The sequence below is a fragment of the Mchenga conophoros genome, linkage group LG15 (assembly GCF_057382185.1).
Source record: "Mchenga conophoros isolate Kocher_MC1m ecotype Shallow Benthic linkage group LG15, M_conophoros_male_GT1.1, whole genome shotgun sequence".
In the NCBI taxonomy this organism is placed as follows: Eukaryota; Metazoa; Chordata; class Actinopteri; order Cichliformes; family Cichlidae; genus Mchenga; species Mchenga conophoros.
This window is the reverse complement of record NC_140540.1, coordinates 6,678,717-6,695,456: the sequence shown is the minus strand read 5'-3', so window position 1 is coordinate 6,695,456 and position 16,740 is coordinate 6,678,717. Positions and strand designations below refer to the sequence as shown.

The 16,740-nt window shown below is 40.7% G+C and overlaps 1 protein-coding gene and 1 long non-coding RNA gene across 18 annotated transcripts in view; one reads left to right on the top strand and one right to left on the bottom strand.

Annotated features, from left to right (window-relative positions):
• The window catches only part of epb41l2 (erythrocyte membrane protein band 4.1-like 2), a 50,965-nt gene extending 42,178 nt beyond the window's left edge, over positions 1–8,787 (top strand). For 12 of the 17 annotated variants that reach the window (XM_085246033.1, XM_085246030.1, XM_085246036.1 and 9 more), the window contains 7 exons: positions 870–938; positions 1,329–1,997; positions 3,076–3,204; positions 3,461–3,559; positions 3,724–3,804; positions 5,040–5,151; positions 5,474–8,787. In XM_085246033.1, coding sequence (XP_085102159.1) covers positions 870–938; positions 1,329–1,997; positions 3,076–3,204; positions 3,461–3,559; positions 3,724–3,804; positions 5,040–5,141 — 1,149 coding nt within the window. In that variant the 3' untranslated portion in view covers positions 5,142–5,151; positions 5,474–8,787. Of the gene's footprint in view, positions 1–869; positions 939–1,328; positions 1,998–3,075; positions 3,205–3,460; positions 3,560–3,723; positions 3,805–5,039; positions 5,152–5,473 lie in introns of those variants that run through there. The other 5 variants (XM_085246039.1, XM_085246044.1, XM_085246035.1 and 2 more) reach the window with 4 other exon arrangements.
• Positions 5,759–14,082, bottom strand: LOC146557611 (uncharacterized). The gene is made up of 3 exons (XR_014888482.1): positions 13,789–14,082; positions 11,453–11,640; positions 5,759–9,144 (listed from the first exon to the last, which is right to left on the bottom strand). It is a non-coding gene; the product is annotated as an uncharacterized LOC146557611 (long non-coding RNA).
• Positions 14,083–16,740: the final 2,658 nt, after the last annotated feature.

Below are 16,740 nucleotides of genomic sequence, written 5' to 3'. Positions count from 1 at the left end.
AAACTGACGTTTTGTAATTCTTCAGGTATCTAAGGATGCCTGCCAGATGCGTTTACAAACCAAAGGGGTTTAAGATGCCCATAATGCCTGCTGTAGATGCCGGATGAATGGTAGCGATAATTAGTTTGTGACGGCTCCATTCATCCCAAAAGAACGGGCACACAATGACCATAATGCATTTAATCTAAACCTACTCATCTATGAATGGGTGCATGGCTTTGTTTTTTAACATTTATTTTTCATATTTTATTTTGCTAGTGATTGTAAATATGTGTGAATTTAATGCTAATGTACTAATCTGCTCCGTTTTAGGATCTGTGCTTAAAAAATAAATATATTAAAAGCAGCAGGTATTGAAGCAGCAGCTTTCGTAATGTAAAAAGAAAAGCTGAAATGGCAGCCAAATAATGTGCTTGGTTAGTGGCTTTTTTAACAGGAGCTTTTAAAACTACACAAAAAGGTTTTCAAGTGAGGACTGAATCCATTATGATGTATTTTCGTGGTCGTCTCAAAGACACTGCTGACTTCAATACCACGCTTCTTTTGCCTTTTTATGTATGTGAAGATAACCTTTTTTATTTATTGATGTGGTATTCTCTTTAATCCATCTTTCATCTTTTTGTTTTACCTTTTCTTTTTGGTTCTTTTATCCCGTCTCTTTTCCCTGCTTCAGGGAACCTTATGCTTTATGGGGGTTGCATGAAAAAACAGTCCACCAGGCACAGAATAAGAGACAATAAAAGTGAGGGGGATTGGGCACAAATAACAAAGGCAGCCCATTCCCACATGCCGTGATAACAGACATCTTAATACTGCTAACATTGATGGTGTGTGATTAATAATGTCATGCTAACTTCTCTGTCACGCAGGTGAGTGTGCCCCAAACAGAAGCAGCAACAGCTGATAACACGATCTCTGATACCAAAGAACCCGCAAAGGTGGTCCTGACCTTCTTCTATTAATTCCTCCAACCCTACATTCATGACAATTTTTATCCATTACTTTCTTCATGCCTTCATTCATTTTCCACTTGCAGCTTAAATTTTCTGTTCCTGCTACACCCTTCATTATCTGTCCTCCCTTTCTTGTCTCTTTGTCAACAGTTCTTCATCTTCTTCTGTTGGTGTTACTTTATTATCTTTTAACTGAGCTTAATTTTTTCCCATTTGTGTTCAATGATCATTTTATTCTTTTGTTTTCTTGTCTCCATGCGTTTGTTGTTGTGGTGTGTGTGTGCGCATGTGTGTTTGCGCACTTCATTGTGTTTGTGTCTGTGAACCGGGTGTACATGCGTGCTTGTGTGTGTGTGTGTGTGTGTGTGTGTGTAGACAACCGAGGTTGAAATCGAGGAGACTGTTGTCATCCAAGAGATTTCCAGAGCTCCCAAACCTGGACTTGTCACGGTTGCAGCCAGTACCCCCGCTGCTCCTTCTGCAGAGCAGGAAATGAGGGAACAGGAAGTGGAAGTTCAAGAGGAAGCGGTGGTAGTTGAGGAAGCAAAGCCGAGGAAGGAAGAGAGCATTTCATCTGAGAGCGAGAGTGAAGAAGAAGCAGAGTACCATCCATATCTCCCTGTGTCCATCTCTCACACACAAATACCTGAGGAGAAGGAAGAGGAAGAAGAGCAGGAGAAGCAAGAGGAAGATAAGACGCCAGAGCTACAGGTGTTGGCTTCAGATGCTTCTTCTCTTCCAGCTGAAGTCATCCAGCCTGCAGAAGAAACCTGTCGAGAAGAAGTGGAGTCCAAGGAGGAGGACGACACAGAGACAGAGAAGACAACAAATGCAGAGGAAGAGAAAGAAGTTGAGCGTGAGACTGAGGAGAGCACAGATGATCCGATGGTGACGCCCGATGAAGCTCCTAACGGCCTCACCCTGCCTGAAGAGGGTGTGACTGTAATGGATGCTCGTGCAGAAGAAGAGGAGGAGCCTAAAATGAACGGAGAGCCCTCGCTCACTGAAACAGAGCCGCTGCCACAGGTTATTTGTTGCTCTGAGGTAAAGTCTTCACTGGGCCGACTGCGGAGCTTCCCCGGGCTTTGATCCCTCTCCTGCCAACTATAGAAACACCCACTTTTTTCCTTCCCTGCTTTTGAGAGCGCCGGTTTCCTTCCTGCTTGTGTGAATATTTAAGCCCCATGTACATCCTCACACTCATCTTCATCCTATGAAAATTAAAGCTTTATATTAGTATGCTCAAAACTGCCGAAACCAAGGAGCAGTGCTTTAAAGTTACAATTCACCACCATTGTTTTGGTGTTCATATTAATTCACCTACATGAATATTTTCAGTCTTTATTTTAATTTACATAAACATACATTTGACTTTCTTTCATATCTGCTGTTGTCAGATACCATTCATACCATTATCATGTCCCACGCAGTGTGGTGTGTTGCTACTGTTTTTTTTAGTGTTGTGAAGTAAATGGGGCCTAAGTGGGAAATGCATGGTGCTGTTAGGTGTGTTTTTGTTTTGTTTTGTTTTTCTTTTTGCTTTGCATGCTGCATTTTGATATGTGCGTATCCTCCGCGTGTTTGGCAGTGATGCTCCTCTTTCTGTTTAATTGGCGTGTTGTGGTCATCACAGAGACAGTGTTGTGGAAATCATCATTGCCAACCACTCATCTTTGTACCTTGTTTACATTATAGTAGCTCTTTGAGTCCCGCTTGTCATATTGGCTCATTTTTTTATGCACGTTGGTACAGTGCTAGGCTGCATGTGAACGCCAAAGATATCTCCATAGTTGTCCTTTGCCATAGCTCTTTTTATTACATTGCATTGCAGATGTTGTCTTACTTGTGTTTCTCATGGTTTTGTCTGCATGGCTTTTGGAGCTCTTGCTTCTGTGCATGAGTTTTGCTGCAGTGGCTCACATGTGCTGTTTACATCTACATGTACTGGTGTTTCCTGCGCAAAAATATTTTCAAAATGATTATGATAGAAGATGATTTTGAAGACAGATTTGTCAACTGCATAGATAAAAATTAATTTTTTTCCCCATGTCTGCCTCAGGTTTAATATATTAACTCTCTTCCCTCCCCCCACTCCTCACTCCTCTCTCTGCTCCCTCCCCAGCCGCCTGTGGTAAAGACAGAAATGGTGACTATATCAGACACGTTTGCAGCCCAGAAAACCGAGATAGCCACTAAAGAAGTGCCCATCGTACATACGGAAACCAAGACCATCACATACGAGGCTGCGCAGGTGCAAACACGAGAGAGAAAAAAAACGGAGAAGCTTGTTTAGTTTTTCCCCATGTGTGTCACCATCCGTGGTTCATATTGTTTGTGTGAAATATTTAGACCGATCGTTGCTACGTCAGCATTCTCCATGTTCCAAAGTGCTTCCTTTCTAGCTACAGTGCATGACGCCATCTTTTCATTCTGCTCCTACAGGAAACGAGTTTTATTTATTTATTTCTTTTAAACATCAGCTAATGATCTCTTTTTGTCTCTCTCAGTTGGATGGTAATGGTGATGGTGAGCCTGGAGTGTTGATGACTGCTCAGACAATCACCTCTGAATCTTTGTGTACTACAACAACCACACATATTACCAAGGTACGAACAGACACACACCCTAAAACACACACACGTTAATTTCTGTTGAGCCTGTGTCTTTGTGACATAGCATAATGAAATTATGTCCCCTATCTTAATTTAAATGCTGTACTGCAGCCATTTGCAAACTTCCCAATTTGAAATGTGGTGATCTTTTGTTGCAGACGCTAAAGGGCGGTCTATCAGAGACGAGGATTGAAAAACGTATCGTCATTACTGGAGACTGTGACATCGACCACGACCAGGTCAGTTTTCAGGGACGCAGCCTTTCCCCTCTGCTTTGCCTCGTGTTCCAACAACTGGGCTCATGGGGTCTTTTCTTCCCACCAAACGTGGATGGTGTGAAAGTCTCTAAAAGAGTCATCTTAGATAAATAAACCACATCCAAGTCCAAACTTGGCAGCTTTAAATTTAAGATCCTTGTTCTGCAGATTGACTCATAAGGAAATAATTTTCTCTCATTTAGAAGATTTAAGAGAATAGATGGGTTTCTGGGACATGTCAATCATGTTACTTGCAGTCTTAATGCTACGTTTTATTTTTGAATCACTTATTTGACACACGCCATCAGATCCACCCATATTCCACTCATTGTTGGAATCTGCTGCTGTGACTTCTTCACCACATCTTTTCATGTATAAAATGTTGGCATACTGCTTTTTTTTTTTTCCTCCTGCAGTGACTAATTTCACATACTATGTTTTTCTGTGATTGTCACATTTCCTCAGTGACAATCAGAGTACAGTAAAATACACACTGCACAGAGGAGATCACATCTCAGTTAGTCCAGTCCAGATGTATGAAAATTAACCTTTGTAAATACTTTAAACTAGCTTCCTAAAGACCCCAGCAAAAATAATTGATCCATTCTGCCAGCCTTAATTTGAGCCATCTCTTAATTATCAATTATGCAATTTTTGTGCACTGTTTGCCAGATTCAGATACTTAAAAAGCAATACTAAAAAGTCTCATTGTCCATATTGGGGTGTAGCGATACAGGTACTTAGGCAGCGCAACATTTATTGAGAGTGGTTGCTAGCAGGTTGCCACAGTCTCCAGTAGATAACATGGAAAACTCCAGAGAGATCTTTTCACCTGTGTGAATAGCTTCATGGGAATTCATGTCAAACTGCATGTAGCCCTGAAATGTTTGGGACGGTAAATGTCTCTTTCATCTCTTTGCATGCTCGTCTTTTTGTTTAAGTTGCCTGTCTGGTTTAATTCGCTGGATTTACACAAAAACAACAGATTTGGATATCACTGAGATGGGTTTTATTTGAGTGAATTCTTCTTCTAAATGCATTTTACTTGATCCGAAGAAGTAAAATGTCACACTGACCGTAAATCCAGCACATATGTCTTTTTCTGTTTGCTTCTTCTTTTATTTTTCATTTAACTCCACCATTTCCCCCCCTCCTTCCCCCTCCACTGCCTGCTGTGCTCGGTGCTTCCACCATGTGGTTGCCCATCGGTACTGCAGGCACTGGCCCAGGCCATTAAGGAGGCCAAAGAGCAACATCCTGACATGTCTGTTACCAGAGTGGTGGTTCATAAAGAAACTGAGCTGGCTGAGGAGGATTGACTGAACTCAGGTAATGATAAAAATAGTAGCTTATCATCATCATCATCATCATCATTATTATTATTATTATTATTATTATTATTATTATTATTAATCTTTTTATATTTGATAGGGAAAGGTTTATTTAGCGGTGCATGTGGAGAAGCTGCTAAAGAAACCAGCTGCCATCACACATGCTGCAACAGTTGAAAAGAGAAAAAGGGAAAAGGAGGCATTAGATTTTGGAAGGAGTACAAGGAGAACATTTTGATTAGGAAACCAGTGTCGTTTCATCATCGCAGTGCCCCAGGCTGATTACTCCCCCACCCCCCACCCCCTCTCTTTTTCCCCAGAGCTGAAGGGCCCGTCATGACTGTTTTTTCTTTGTCGAACGACCTTCATCACCCACGACGATCAGCCTTGACTGACGGGAGAGGAGGAGGAGGAGAAGAAGAGGAGCTTAAAGAACAGGGAGAGAAGGGTTTGACAAATGGACCGAAGTTGCCATTCTCTTCCTTTCTTATTGTCTGTGGTGCGATCTAAATCCCTCACTGCAAAACCAAGAAAAAGAAAAAAAAAATCTCTCATTGTTTCTGAGGGAACAAAAAGAACCACTTTGTTAGCATAACAATTGTAGCTTTTTATTTTTTATTTTTTAGTTGTGCTTTTTCTGTAACTGTTTTATAAACAGATGATAGCATGTTTGTCCTCTATCACAAAGATGAAACTAGGGATGCACTGATAACCAATCTGGATGAAACTGTATCCTGCATTGATCATTTTGTACCAGTACTGATGACCTTCAGCTAACGTTTCTTACAATAACAGCACGCTGAGATGCTCAAGTAGAGAAAGCTTTTTATCATAACAGTGAGGTTATGCACCTGTACTTGGGTTCCGGTGCATTGGCATAGAAAGGTAACTTGTTAAATTACAGCTCCCCCTCTTGCTTCATGGTGATGTAAATGGAGAGTAATATAATAGTTTATAAGGAACATGAAGGAAACAGGGTGTCACAACTTGGTCTGCTCTTTTTTTTTTTTTTAATTAGTATAACACACTCACTCTCACATATTCACAGGTGAATGGTAGAAACGTTGCACCTCACATTATCACTTCTACTTCCTGATCATTAGAGAAGAGCGGGAGCTGTAACTTCAACATCTGCAGGAGAGTCATCCAGGTCTTTTGGTTCTGTTATTTCTTTTTTTTTTTTCCTGTATAGTTATTATTCATCCACATTCCTTGTGTGTGACTAGCAGCCGAGTGAGTGCATTTTCAGTTCAATTCACTTTTTTTGCTAAACTGGAAGAAGAGACGGGTTTTGAACATTTTAAATAGGGTCGGCGAGCTTCAGCAGTAGTTCGAAAATGTAGGTGGAATAAATTCCATCAATTTTACAGTTTTAAATTTTTTTTAAGCTAAACTGAAGGTGGATTTGAACTGAAAATGACAACTTCTGCACAGTAAAAATGAAGGTTATCAATGGGAGCAGCTTTTCACTCCCCAGGCTCGTCCACTGTACGACACTAACCATTCCCGCTGGGCCTGAGGGGGAGCGAGGGAGACATAAACTGACTTTGGATTGGGAGACCGGAGCTGTAAAGTGAAGGATAATTGGGAGATTGCCCGATAAGTACCAGGGAATAAAAGAGAATTTGAATAATAATGCATGTTTTCTTGTATCCCACAGTGAAGTATTTTAATATTCTGAAGGCTTAATGCATAATGCAAAATTAACACTGCTATTTAAATTATTCAGAATGAGTTTTGTGCTCCAACTAGCACAGGTACCAAAATGAGGATGACTTGAAAGCAGCTCAGACTCAAATTAATGCAGCCTGCTAACTGCCAAGGAGCCCGTTTGCCGCCGTAGTTCAGCTCAGTTCATCGCCGGCTTCTTTTCATACCTGCTTGATATGATAGAGTATGGGATTAAATTCAGCATGTCTTCTTCACGCAGTTTAATCTTCCAGGAGTCTCGAGTGAGTCTAGGTAGGACGCTACCACGTCAATTGGTTTGAGAGCGTGTGGACTATCTCTGCTCATACAGCGCGTCGGGCTGCTTTGTAACTGTTTCACTACAGCTAAACGTTTCTCTGCATGTTCTTTTTGTTTTTATTTTGGTTACATTTCATTCAGCCGATTTCCACGTTGTTCACCACAAAAAAACCGCAACGCTCTGAATCTGTCACCACACTTCAAACTGAGGCAAAAAAAACAAAAGTTACAACGCACCAGCCAAAATGCAGCTTAAAGGGAAGTGTATCAGAGGGTTTGAAGTGCTCTTGAAACCCCCTAAATGGAAACTCATTATGTTTTATTCATTTTCTGTCCTTTTACTCTGCAAAAAACAAAAAAAGAAAGTGAACTAAATTGTAGCTTTGTGTAAATATTGGGGGCATTAAATGTGCTAGGTGCTTGGTCTCGTGCATTTATTTTGACGCGCATTTTTAGCATAAGCAGCAAAAAGGCAAAGTCATGTTCTCCTGAAATTTAGCTGATTGTAAGTGAAGAAGTGCCACTGATTTAGTATAATAAACATTCCACCTTAGACTGGTCTGGATTAATCTACGTCTCCCTCTTTGACTGGGCGTGTTTTAAATGGGAGACAAAAGGATATTTTATTTCATTTTTAGAAATAAAAAAGGAAGAAAAAACTGCTAATCAGCTTTTTAACTTGATGAGTAATCACTGCCCAATTTGACCCATTTTAAAACTTTTGTAGTTAAGCGTGCTCATCAAACTGAGAGCTGAAGCTTTTTTAAAATCAGGAAACGCAGGTCTGAGCTCTACTATGCAGTTAAATGACATTCCACGAGGGGGAAGCTTTAACCTCGAACCCTCTTGTAAAGAGACAAAGCAGCAGAAAAGCATTTTTTTTTTTCTTTATAAAAATGTAAACCGTGCAACACTAGGCAGCTTTGGAAGCTTTTGATGTTCCAAAAAACAAACAAAAAGAAAAAAAGCCTTTGGTAATATCACAGTGACCACATTTGTAGATTTTTCTTTTTCATAATTTCTCATCTTTTCTCTGTGATCTAGTTGTTTAAAGGTGGGATTTCTTGTTTCCCCCTCCATTTTGCATATTTGTAAAATTGTTGCAGTGTCGTTGTTTTTTTTGAAAACCACTACAAATGGAAATTTCTGCTACTGTTTTCCTTTTTGTACGTTTAGCCCCAGCTTTAACCGCTTTTCTGGGTTCTTCTGGGCTCTCTTAGCCAATCACATGAGCTTTGAGGCTGCGGAATCGGATTTTCCCAAATGTGTCATGTTACGTTAGGTTACACCAAGAAAAGTTTTACCAACCTCTACGCCTGTGAATCCACATCAGAGAACGTTAAATCCACATGGTGTCATAGCAGGTTATAATTGGAGGATCCTCTGAACACTTAAATCTCAGGCTTTGTTTCACACTCTGGAGAAACGGGAAACCAGCACAGTTTTTTATATTTTATTAATAAAATAAAACTCACACAAACAAAGGAAACTTTACAGAAACTCATTTTGGAAAACCTACCAACTGCCTCATTGCTCTCTGTTGGCTAACCAGTGATCACCAGTAGGGTTTTTTCTGTCTAGCAGCTTAAATGTCTTGTATCTCCCCCCACACAGCCACTCCTCCCCCCTGTGTAACACTGTTTAAATAAAGGATTGTTATACTCGCTTCATTTCCTCATTCATTTCCTTGGAAGTGTGATTGAAAATGTGTGCAGCATATTTATTAGACATAATACCTAAAACTTAAATCCATGTGTAAATTATGCTTTTTAATTCATGTCAGTCGGGTGAGGCAGACGACGTCGGTGTCTTCAATGTCCAGCATGATGTGGCCCCTCAGGAGAGAGCACATAGTGTCATATACAGAGGGTGTTCCTTCATTTGTGTTAAAATGTGTCCGTTCATGACTGTCAGGCGCAGAAATGAGATCCAGTATTTCTTCTGTGCCGTCCTCTGTGGACATGCCTGTGGGTGGCGCTGATGGAGCTTCTGTCCTGCGCTAGCTTCAACAGATCAGCGTCAGCTGTGGATGAAAGATTAGAGATGAAGACTAAAAACAGAAGAAAACTGGAATGTTATGAGCTCTATGTGTAATATTTTAGTCTTTTTAACATTTACTATTGTAACTAGAATGAAGTTTAATTTTGTTATTTATACAATATTTTATATAAGTTTTATATATTCCACTTTGAATTAATTTAGACATTATTTTCATCAGTTGAAATCTTGGTGCCACAGGCTTGTCATTTCAGTTCTGCGTGGGGCGATGGTGTTGGTTAACAGAATGGCCCAGGGGAAAAAGCTGTTAGTGAGTCTGGAGGTGTGGGACCTGGTTGACCCAAGGCACCGACCAGAGGGCAGTGGGGCAAACGGGTGGTGGGTGGGGTGCAAATGGTCACCTGTGATGACCCTAGTTGTCTTGAGACTGGAGGATTTAAGGATAGCCTCCAGGGGTGGCAGAGGGTAGTAGATGATTTTTCTGGGCAGTGCTAATTTACACTGTGCACAGCCTTTTTTCCCTCAGTTATCAACTGAGTACCAAACACCCAGGCAGTATAGGAGAGCACGCTCTCCATTCAAGCAAGGTAGAAGGCTGGCAGCAGCTTGTGGTCCAGGTTGTTCTTCCTGAGGACATGGAGGAAGTGCAGCCACTGTTGGCCCTTCCTTACTAGAACATTGGTGTTGTGGGTCCAGGTGAGACCAGTGGAGATGTGGGTGCCCAGAAACCTGAAGGTGGAGACATATTCCACCTGTTCTCCATTGATAATGAGATGGGAGTGGAGCTCTCTGCGCCTCTATTACGAGTTCTTTTGTTTTAGGGACTGCCTGCTGTGCTCGGTGCTGCCACTGTGTGGTTGCCCAGCACCAGGCAAGTACTTAGGTATAGTAGGCTCTGCTTAAAAAATGCTCAGTTGGTGTTAAGAGGCCCCAAACTGTGCCATGAGAACATCCCCTACATCATTATAGCACCAGCAGCAGCCTAAACTGCTGGTACAGTCTGATGTGCTGTGTGTTCAGAGATGCTCTTCTGCATACCTTGGTTGTAAGCAGTGGCTATTTGAGTTTATGTTGCTTGAAGAAGTCTGACCAGTCTTCTGTAACATCAACAAGGCATTTTCACCAAGGAAACTGACGCTCACTGCCACTTTCCTTTTTTTGTTTTTATCTTTTAGCAATGCTGGTACCTTGTGTGGTACCAGATGCAGGCTTTTGAACTGAGTGCGTATAACAATTCGGCACTCAACAATTCACCTCTTTATGCAGTGTCCATGTTTTCCAAAAAGAATTTCAAACTTTGACCACAGAACAGTTTTCCACTCTGTCTCAGTCCAGCGTTCATGTTCACGTATGGCTTCGTCTTTGCACAATAAAGCTTTAACCTGCATGTGTGGATGGCACAGTATTCACAGACAGTGATTACAGGAAGTGTTCCTGAGCCCATGAAGTAGTTTCCGTGCCAGAATCATGTCTGTTTTTAACACCGTGATGGCAATTAACCTAATTAGTTGCTAAATGTTCCTCTGGCTTTTTCTTTTACTTTTCCAGCCTTTTGTTGCACTTTCCCCAACTTTGACACACATTACTGCCATTAAATTCAAAATGAGCTAATATTTTTCATCAAATAGTAAAATGTCTGTAAAACTCTTTCTACTGTTGTGATTTGCCATCTAGAACACAGACCCAGATTTGTTTCTCACCAACATAAATAGAAGCTTTGTGTAATTTGAGCACCACTGACAAACAGTATGCGTTTGATTACCTGTAAATGATTGTAATTAGCATGCGAATAAACAGCAGACAATGTAAAATCACAAAAAATTGCACACTTTCTTGCTTTGATGCCAATCACGCCCAGCAGTCATTCCCACATGATTGTCTTTTAAAAACGGGTCACAAAAGAGTCAGATTTTCTCAAAAAGCAGCTGGAGTTCCCCATGATTGATTTTTCTACACATGAATAATCTTTTTATTAATATATCCACTTTGAACCAGAGCAGATGGTGAAAGCACAGCCATGATCATAACAGGATGTGTGTACACGTCTATGTTTTACGGCCGCACAAAGAACAAATGGGTCCGATTTAGCCGGCAAAAGCAACACCTGTGCACACATATAGATGAAGGAAAAGGCATGTTTCCAGGTTTTTCATGTGTTGAGTAATCTAAAGCCTGTGGCAGTCCTCTCTCACTACGCATCCACAAAAACCAGGCCAGTGTAACTAATTGTCAGAGTGTAGTTTAGTTTGGGTTCTTTGTTGTTTACCTGTGGGTCACGTGAGTTGTAATATACTGTTCAAATAATACTGTGAGTGAGTATGAGAAATGCCCACCCTGTCTGAGTTTCCAACTGAGGAGGATGATCAGTGCTAGCAGCAGCAGAGAGACAGACAGGAAGAGCATCAGTCCAAACAGCCACACTGGAAAAAAGCTGCCTGCATCACTGTTTGACATCGTGATGCTTCCCTGCAGGAACAGAGCCAGATCAGCCCAGGGGGAAGTCAGCACAGCCATGTTAGTCCTGTGAAGCAACAGAAACGGGGAGAACATCAGGTCTGCTGTGGCGATATGATCACAGAACACATCAACGCGAGTACTTTAATGTGTCGGACCGACAACAGCTAAGTTTTAGGTTAAATAACAAATAAGTAACAGTAGTGCTGACGACTTTTCTTTCAGTTAAAGCCCAAAATCTCTTTGGTCTGCAGCTGCTTTTGTAGTATGAAGCATTTACTGTACAAGAAACGTACACTAGCAAGTACCAGCTTAACCCCCCACACCTAGTGTATCATATTTGATACATGAGTTTTTGAGACTAACCCCTGTGAAAAAAATAAATAAATAAATTTAGTAATAAATATTTTGCCAAAACAAAACCCAACAACAAATATGATATAAATTAAAACTCAAATATGTGAATTGGCCACCTCTCCCTGAGCCTGGGAGTTTTTCCTTCCCACTGTCGCCAAAGTGCTTGCTCATAGGGGATCATGTGATTGTTGGGGGTTTCTTTGTTTTATTATTGTAGGGTCTACCTTGCAATATAAAGAAAATAAAATTCAAATAAAATTGAATTGAAAATAGAACTTTATTTTCAGAATTACAATTGCCTGGCAATTATTTCATGGTTCAGGCTTTAAAGGGTTAATAAAAGCAGACTATTTTTAGTAGCCAAGCGTGTGTATGCCAATCAAAGGTTGGAATAAACACCAGACATCAAATAAGAAACGTGTTCCAAATTTCTTTTAAATTGATTTCTCAGTACAACCATTCTGTGTGTAGTTTTCGCTTCTGGTTGACTGGTTTTAGTTAAGGGTGGAACTGAATAAACTTGTATACATTCTCAAACCAATGATCTTAGAACATACACAACCAGAGTAGCTGTCCCTTTGGATCAGATTCAGAATAAACTGTATTGTCATTGCACCGTATGGTTAAAAACTACAACACAACAAAAAGGGACATATCGGGGAACGTCTTTGATCAGCATTTAATCCTGATATGTTTTCTTTTGAACTTGCCTAGGACATGCTGTGTGCTCATCAGAGGCAGCCGCAATCAATGACCATTGCACAGCTGCAGGCTGTACTCATCCAGGAATGGACATCTGGACACTACACAGATGGGTGATTGCTTAAATATGTATTTCTATATGATTAGAAGTGTAAACTGTGACAATGCAACACTCCAGACTTGCAGCAATGTTGCTTCCATGCTTGGTGTTAAAGCCTCTATAGTCTAAATTATGGATAATCCTTTGCAGTCATGACATTTATATATTTTGTGTTTCAAACACTGGTTTTGATACAAAGTTTAGAATGATATTTATTTAAAATAATAATTCCCTGCAGGTTCAGCTAACCTTGCTGAAACTTGAATCATAGTTTTCATCCCTTTCAAGCGGCCTTGTCGGTCTCAGTGCAGGTTATGAAATGATAACTGTAACATGTAATCTATTGTTCGAGTTCCTTCGCACGTGTTTTCCCTCATTCACATGAACATGTGCTTTTATGGATTCACTTGTGTCCATGTACACACAGTGCATTTGGAAAATATTCACACTGCAGAGTTGTTACTTTTTTTAAAACAAAGTATCGAGGGAAGGCTGCGACAGCTTATGTACACGTTATAAAGTTGTTTGATTTTTAACAAAATTGCAGTTTAAAGCTATTTTTTCCCACTTTCTCATTATGGGGTGAAATAAAAAATAAATCTGTTTTGGAAGAAGGCTGTATGATGACAAAATGTGGTCATGTGAGGTGCTGTGAGTACTTTCCAGATGCGCTCTGAGTGGCATGTTCCCAAAAGCTTTGTATTAGGAACAAGACTGTTTGATCTCGGTCATGGTTTAGACTAAAATACAAAAGTTCACGGCAGTTTCACCACTTTTTTTCTTGGTTGCCTGGGTTACGTGTCCCCTCAGAGGAGCGTTGAAAACATGCACGATGCAAGCAAGAAATGTACTTCCACTTAAAGTACAGTTCATACAGTTCATGTCCACGGACAAATAGCTTGCACATTTGTGACTGTTTCACTCTTTGGCCATGAAACCTTGTGCTCATTTTGTCCATACGAACGTGTACAGTCAGTACAGATAAAGCAGGATCACCTATACAAAACATGAATCACACTCACAGTTATCATTAACACTACAACCAAATCTACTTACGGTTTTTAGGCCCCCAGTAATGCAGCTTTGAAGGCCTTTAGGTGGAAATGACCTACAGATGTTCTCCAGAGATTAATGAGTTTTGTCCTTGCTGACGTTAAGCTGTCTTTTAAAGAAATCAGTCAGTTGCTCCTGACGCCGCTGAGATTATGCAGGAAAAATAAATCTCGTGTTTTTATTTCCACAGTGAGAAAATGAGCTAAAAGAAGTCCAGTTCTTTGTTTCTTCTTTTTAGTGTGTTTGCTTCCTGTGTTTCTCTGTCCCCGACTCACTTTGATTGGGAGAAACAGCACTGCTGTTGACAATGTGAACTTTGTTCTGTTTCAACAGTCGAACCGTGTGATTAGTAAGATTAGTTTTACTGGACCGTGTGTGTGTGTGTGTGTGTGTTTAGTAAGAGGATTGGTGCATGTTACTGTATGCACTGGTGTCCTTAAACCGTTTGAATCTGGGAAATAATTTACATGTTATGCTTCTGTGCTTGTTTGTGTGCACTGTGGCTTTCTGCAGTGTTGATCATTGAACCTTAGACCTTTGTGCTTACTGCGTCATAAAAGAAAACCTCACAACACATGCAGTTTTTCAGCTGTTCTCTCAACTCTTTTGCCTTTCTCTGCTTTCGAACACTCTCTGCACCAACAAACACTGATGCCGTTTTGGTTGATGGCATCACTGATTAGTTTCAAACACAACTGATAACCGTAATCTGGACGATATCACTACAACATATCCATCCATCCATTCTCTTTAGCTTATCCTTATAAAGATTGTGGTGGTGGAGCGTCTCAAACAGGCTCTAGTGCTGGTGAGCACGGGGCCCACTAGAGGATGTTGGGTCCTCAGGCCACCCTCATGGACTCTGTTTCTGATGGTTGCTCAGAGACTTTCACACCAGTGGCCTGCTGACCATGCCACTAAATCACAAAGAATGCAGTACTGAATCAGACAGTTTGCATTAAAATGCAGAGATACATGGCATGCATATGCAATCTGTGTAGGTTCTCTGTCATCCAGGTCATGGTAGTCTAAGGATCTTGAAAATAAACTAGCTGGACTTCTTTAAATTTCGTGAAGATGTTTCATCTTTTATTTTATCTAGCTACTTAGACATATACAATATATCTCCGTAATCAGTCACAGGCACAAGTTTGTTTTTTTTCTTGGCTCACAGGTCACACCACACTCACCACAAACTTTATTGGGTACACCTATTCAGGTGCTCGATCACACAAATATATAATCAGCCAGTCACATGGCAGCAACCCAATGTATTTAGGAATGTAGACATGGTCAAAAAAACACTGAAGTTCAAACTGAGCAACAAATTGGGGGAAGAAAGGTGATTTTGTTTAGTCTGACACGGTTCTGCCACATGGTTGGTGCCAGACAGATTGGTCTGACTGCTGATCTACAGGGATTGCCCCACACAAATATCTCTAGGATTTACAGAGAACTGTCTGAAAAAAAAAAAGATCCAGTTATTGGCAGCTTCCTGTGTCAAAATACCTTGTTGGTGTCAGAGGATAGATGGCTTTGAGCTGATAGGAAGGGAACAGTAACTCAAATAACCACTCATTACAACCAAGGTCTGCAGAAGAGCACGTGTGATAGTACAAAACATTAAACCTTGCAGCAGATGAGCTATTGCAGCAGACGACCACACTGGCTACACTCAACTTCTCAGCCAAGAACAGGAAACTGAGGCTATAACTCATCCAGTCTCAACAAAATTGGATAATTCAAGATTGTCCATGTTACTTAGCTTAGTTAGTTTCTTGAACATGATCCAATAGAGCACCTTTGGGATGTGGTGGAATGGAGGGAGCTCTTGTAGGGTGTTCATGGTCTGTAGTCGTCTGTATCCATAGTGGTCGAAGAAACAAAGAGTGGTGAACCAGTGACAGGGTCATGGAGCGAAGTTGGCCCCTGTGGTCCAATCTAACAGGTGAGCTACTGTAACTCAAATTGCCTAAGAAGGTAATGCTGGATCTGATAGAAAGGCAAGAAAATACACAGTGCATCACTGTTTGTTGCTGTTTGGGCACCAACACAATATTAGGCAGGTGGTCATAATGTTATGCTGAGTGATGTATCCTTGCTTGTATGTGACAAAGTTTAAGTATCTTTGTCCTTTTTGCAGTTTGACATTCTGCTTCCAGTCTCCCCATCAAACATTTAAACAGAACATTGCTTTCAGGCTTTTGGGTGAAATCACAGACACAATCTGGCTACAGCCAGTAAGAACTCAGGTTAACTGTGTGATGCTGCCATCAACATCAATATAACTTATTAAGTTTGTTTGAAAGAAGGGTGGAGGCTGTGGCGTCTTTGAAGGTTGTATAGCGTTCTGTTTTTTTCTGGTAGTTTGATGCATGTATCATGCATGGATGTATACATGCATGTTTAATTAAATTAGGCAAATGAAAAAAACAAATGGAAAAACAACAAAAAAAAAAGAACGCAAAAGTTACATTCATTATTTAGATATGGCTGATAAAACATTAATGTGGCTCTTGTGAGAAGAGGAATTGAAACTAATCTGTTGAAAAATCTCCTGAAAGCAGCCATAACCCTGGCTAAACATTTCCTCCCTCGACACGCAGGAGGAATTTTGGCCCATTTTGCCATTTCCTCTGGACTGAGACAAGCAACAGAAAAGAAGAAAAAGAAGGGTTGTTTTTTTTCCCAGCACCACTGTTGCTGCCAAACTAACCAGCCCTTCAGTCAGTCTTGTTTCTTTGTGATTGTCTCTTATTTTCTCTTGTGCGCTGCTGCTGACAAAGTGAGCGTAGATAAAATTCTGAAATGAAAGAAAATGCGCACAAGACCAAACTCGATTAACCAAATGTAATCAGCAGAAACTGGCTGGGAGCTGCCAGAAATGTGGCTTCTGCAATGGGTCGGGATTTTGGGACAGCAGTGATCCTGAGGCTGTCTCAGGAACACATTATC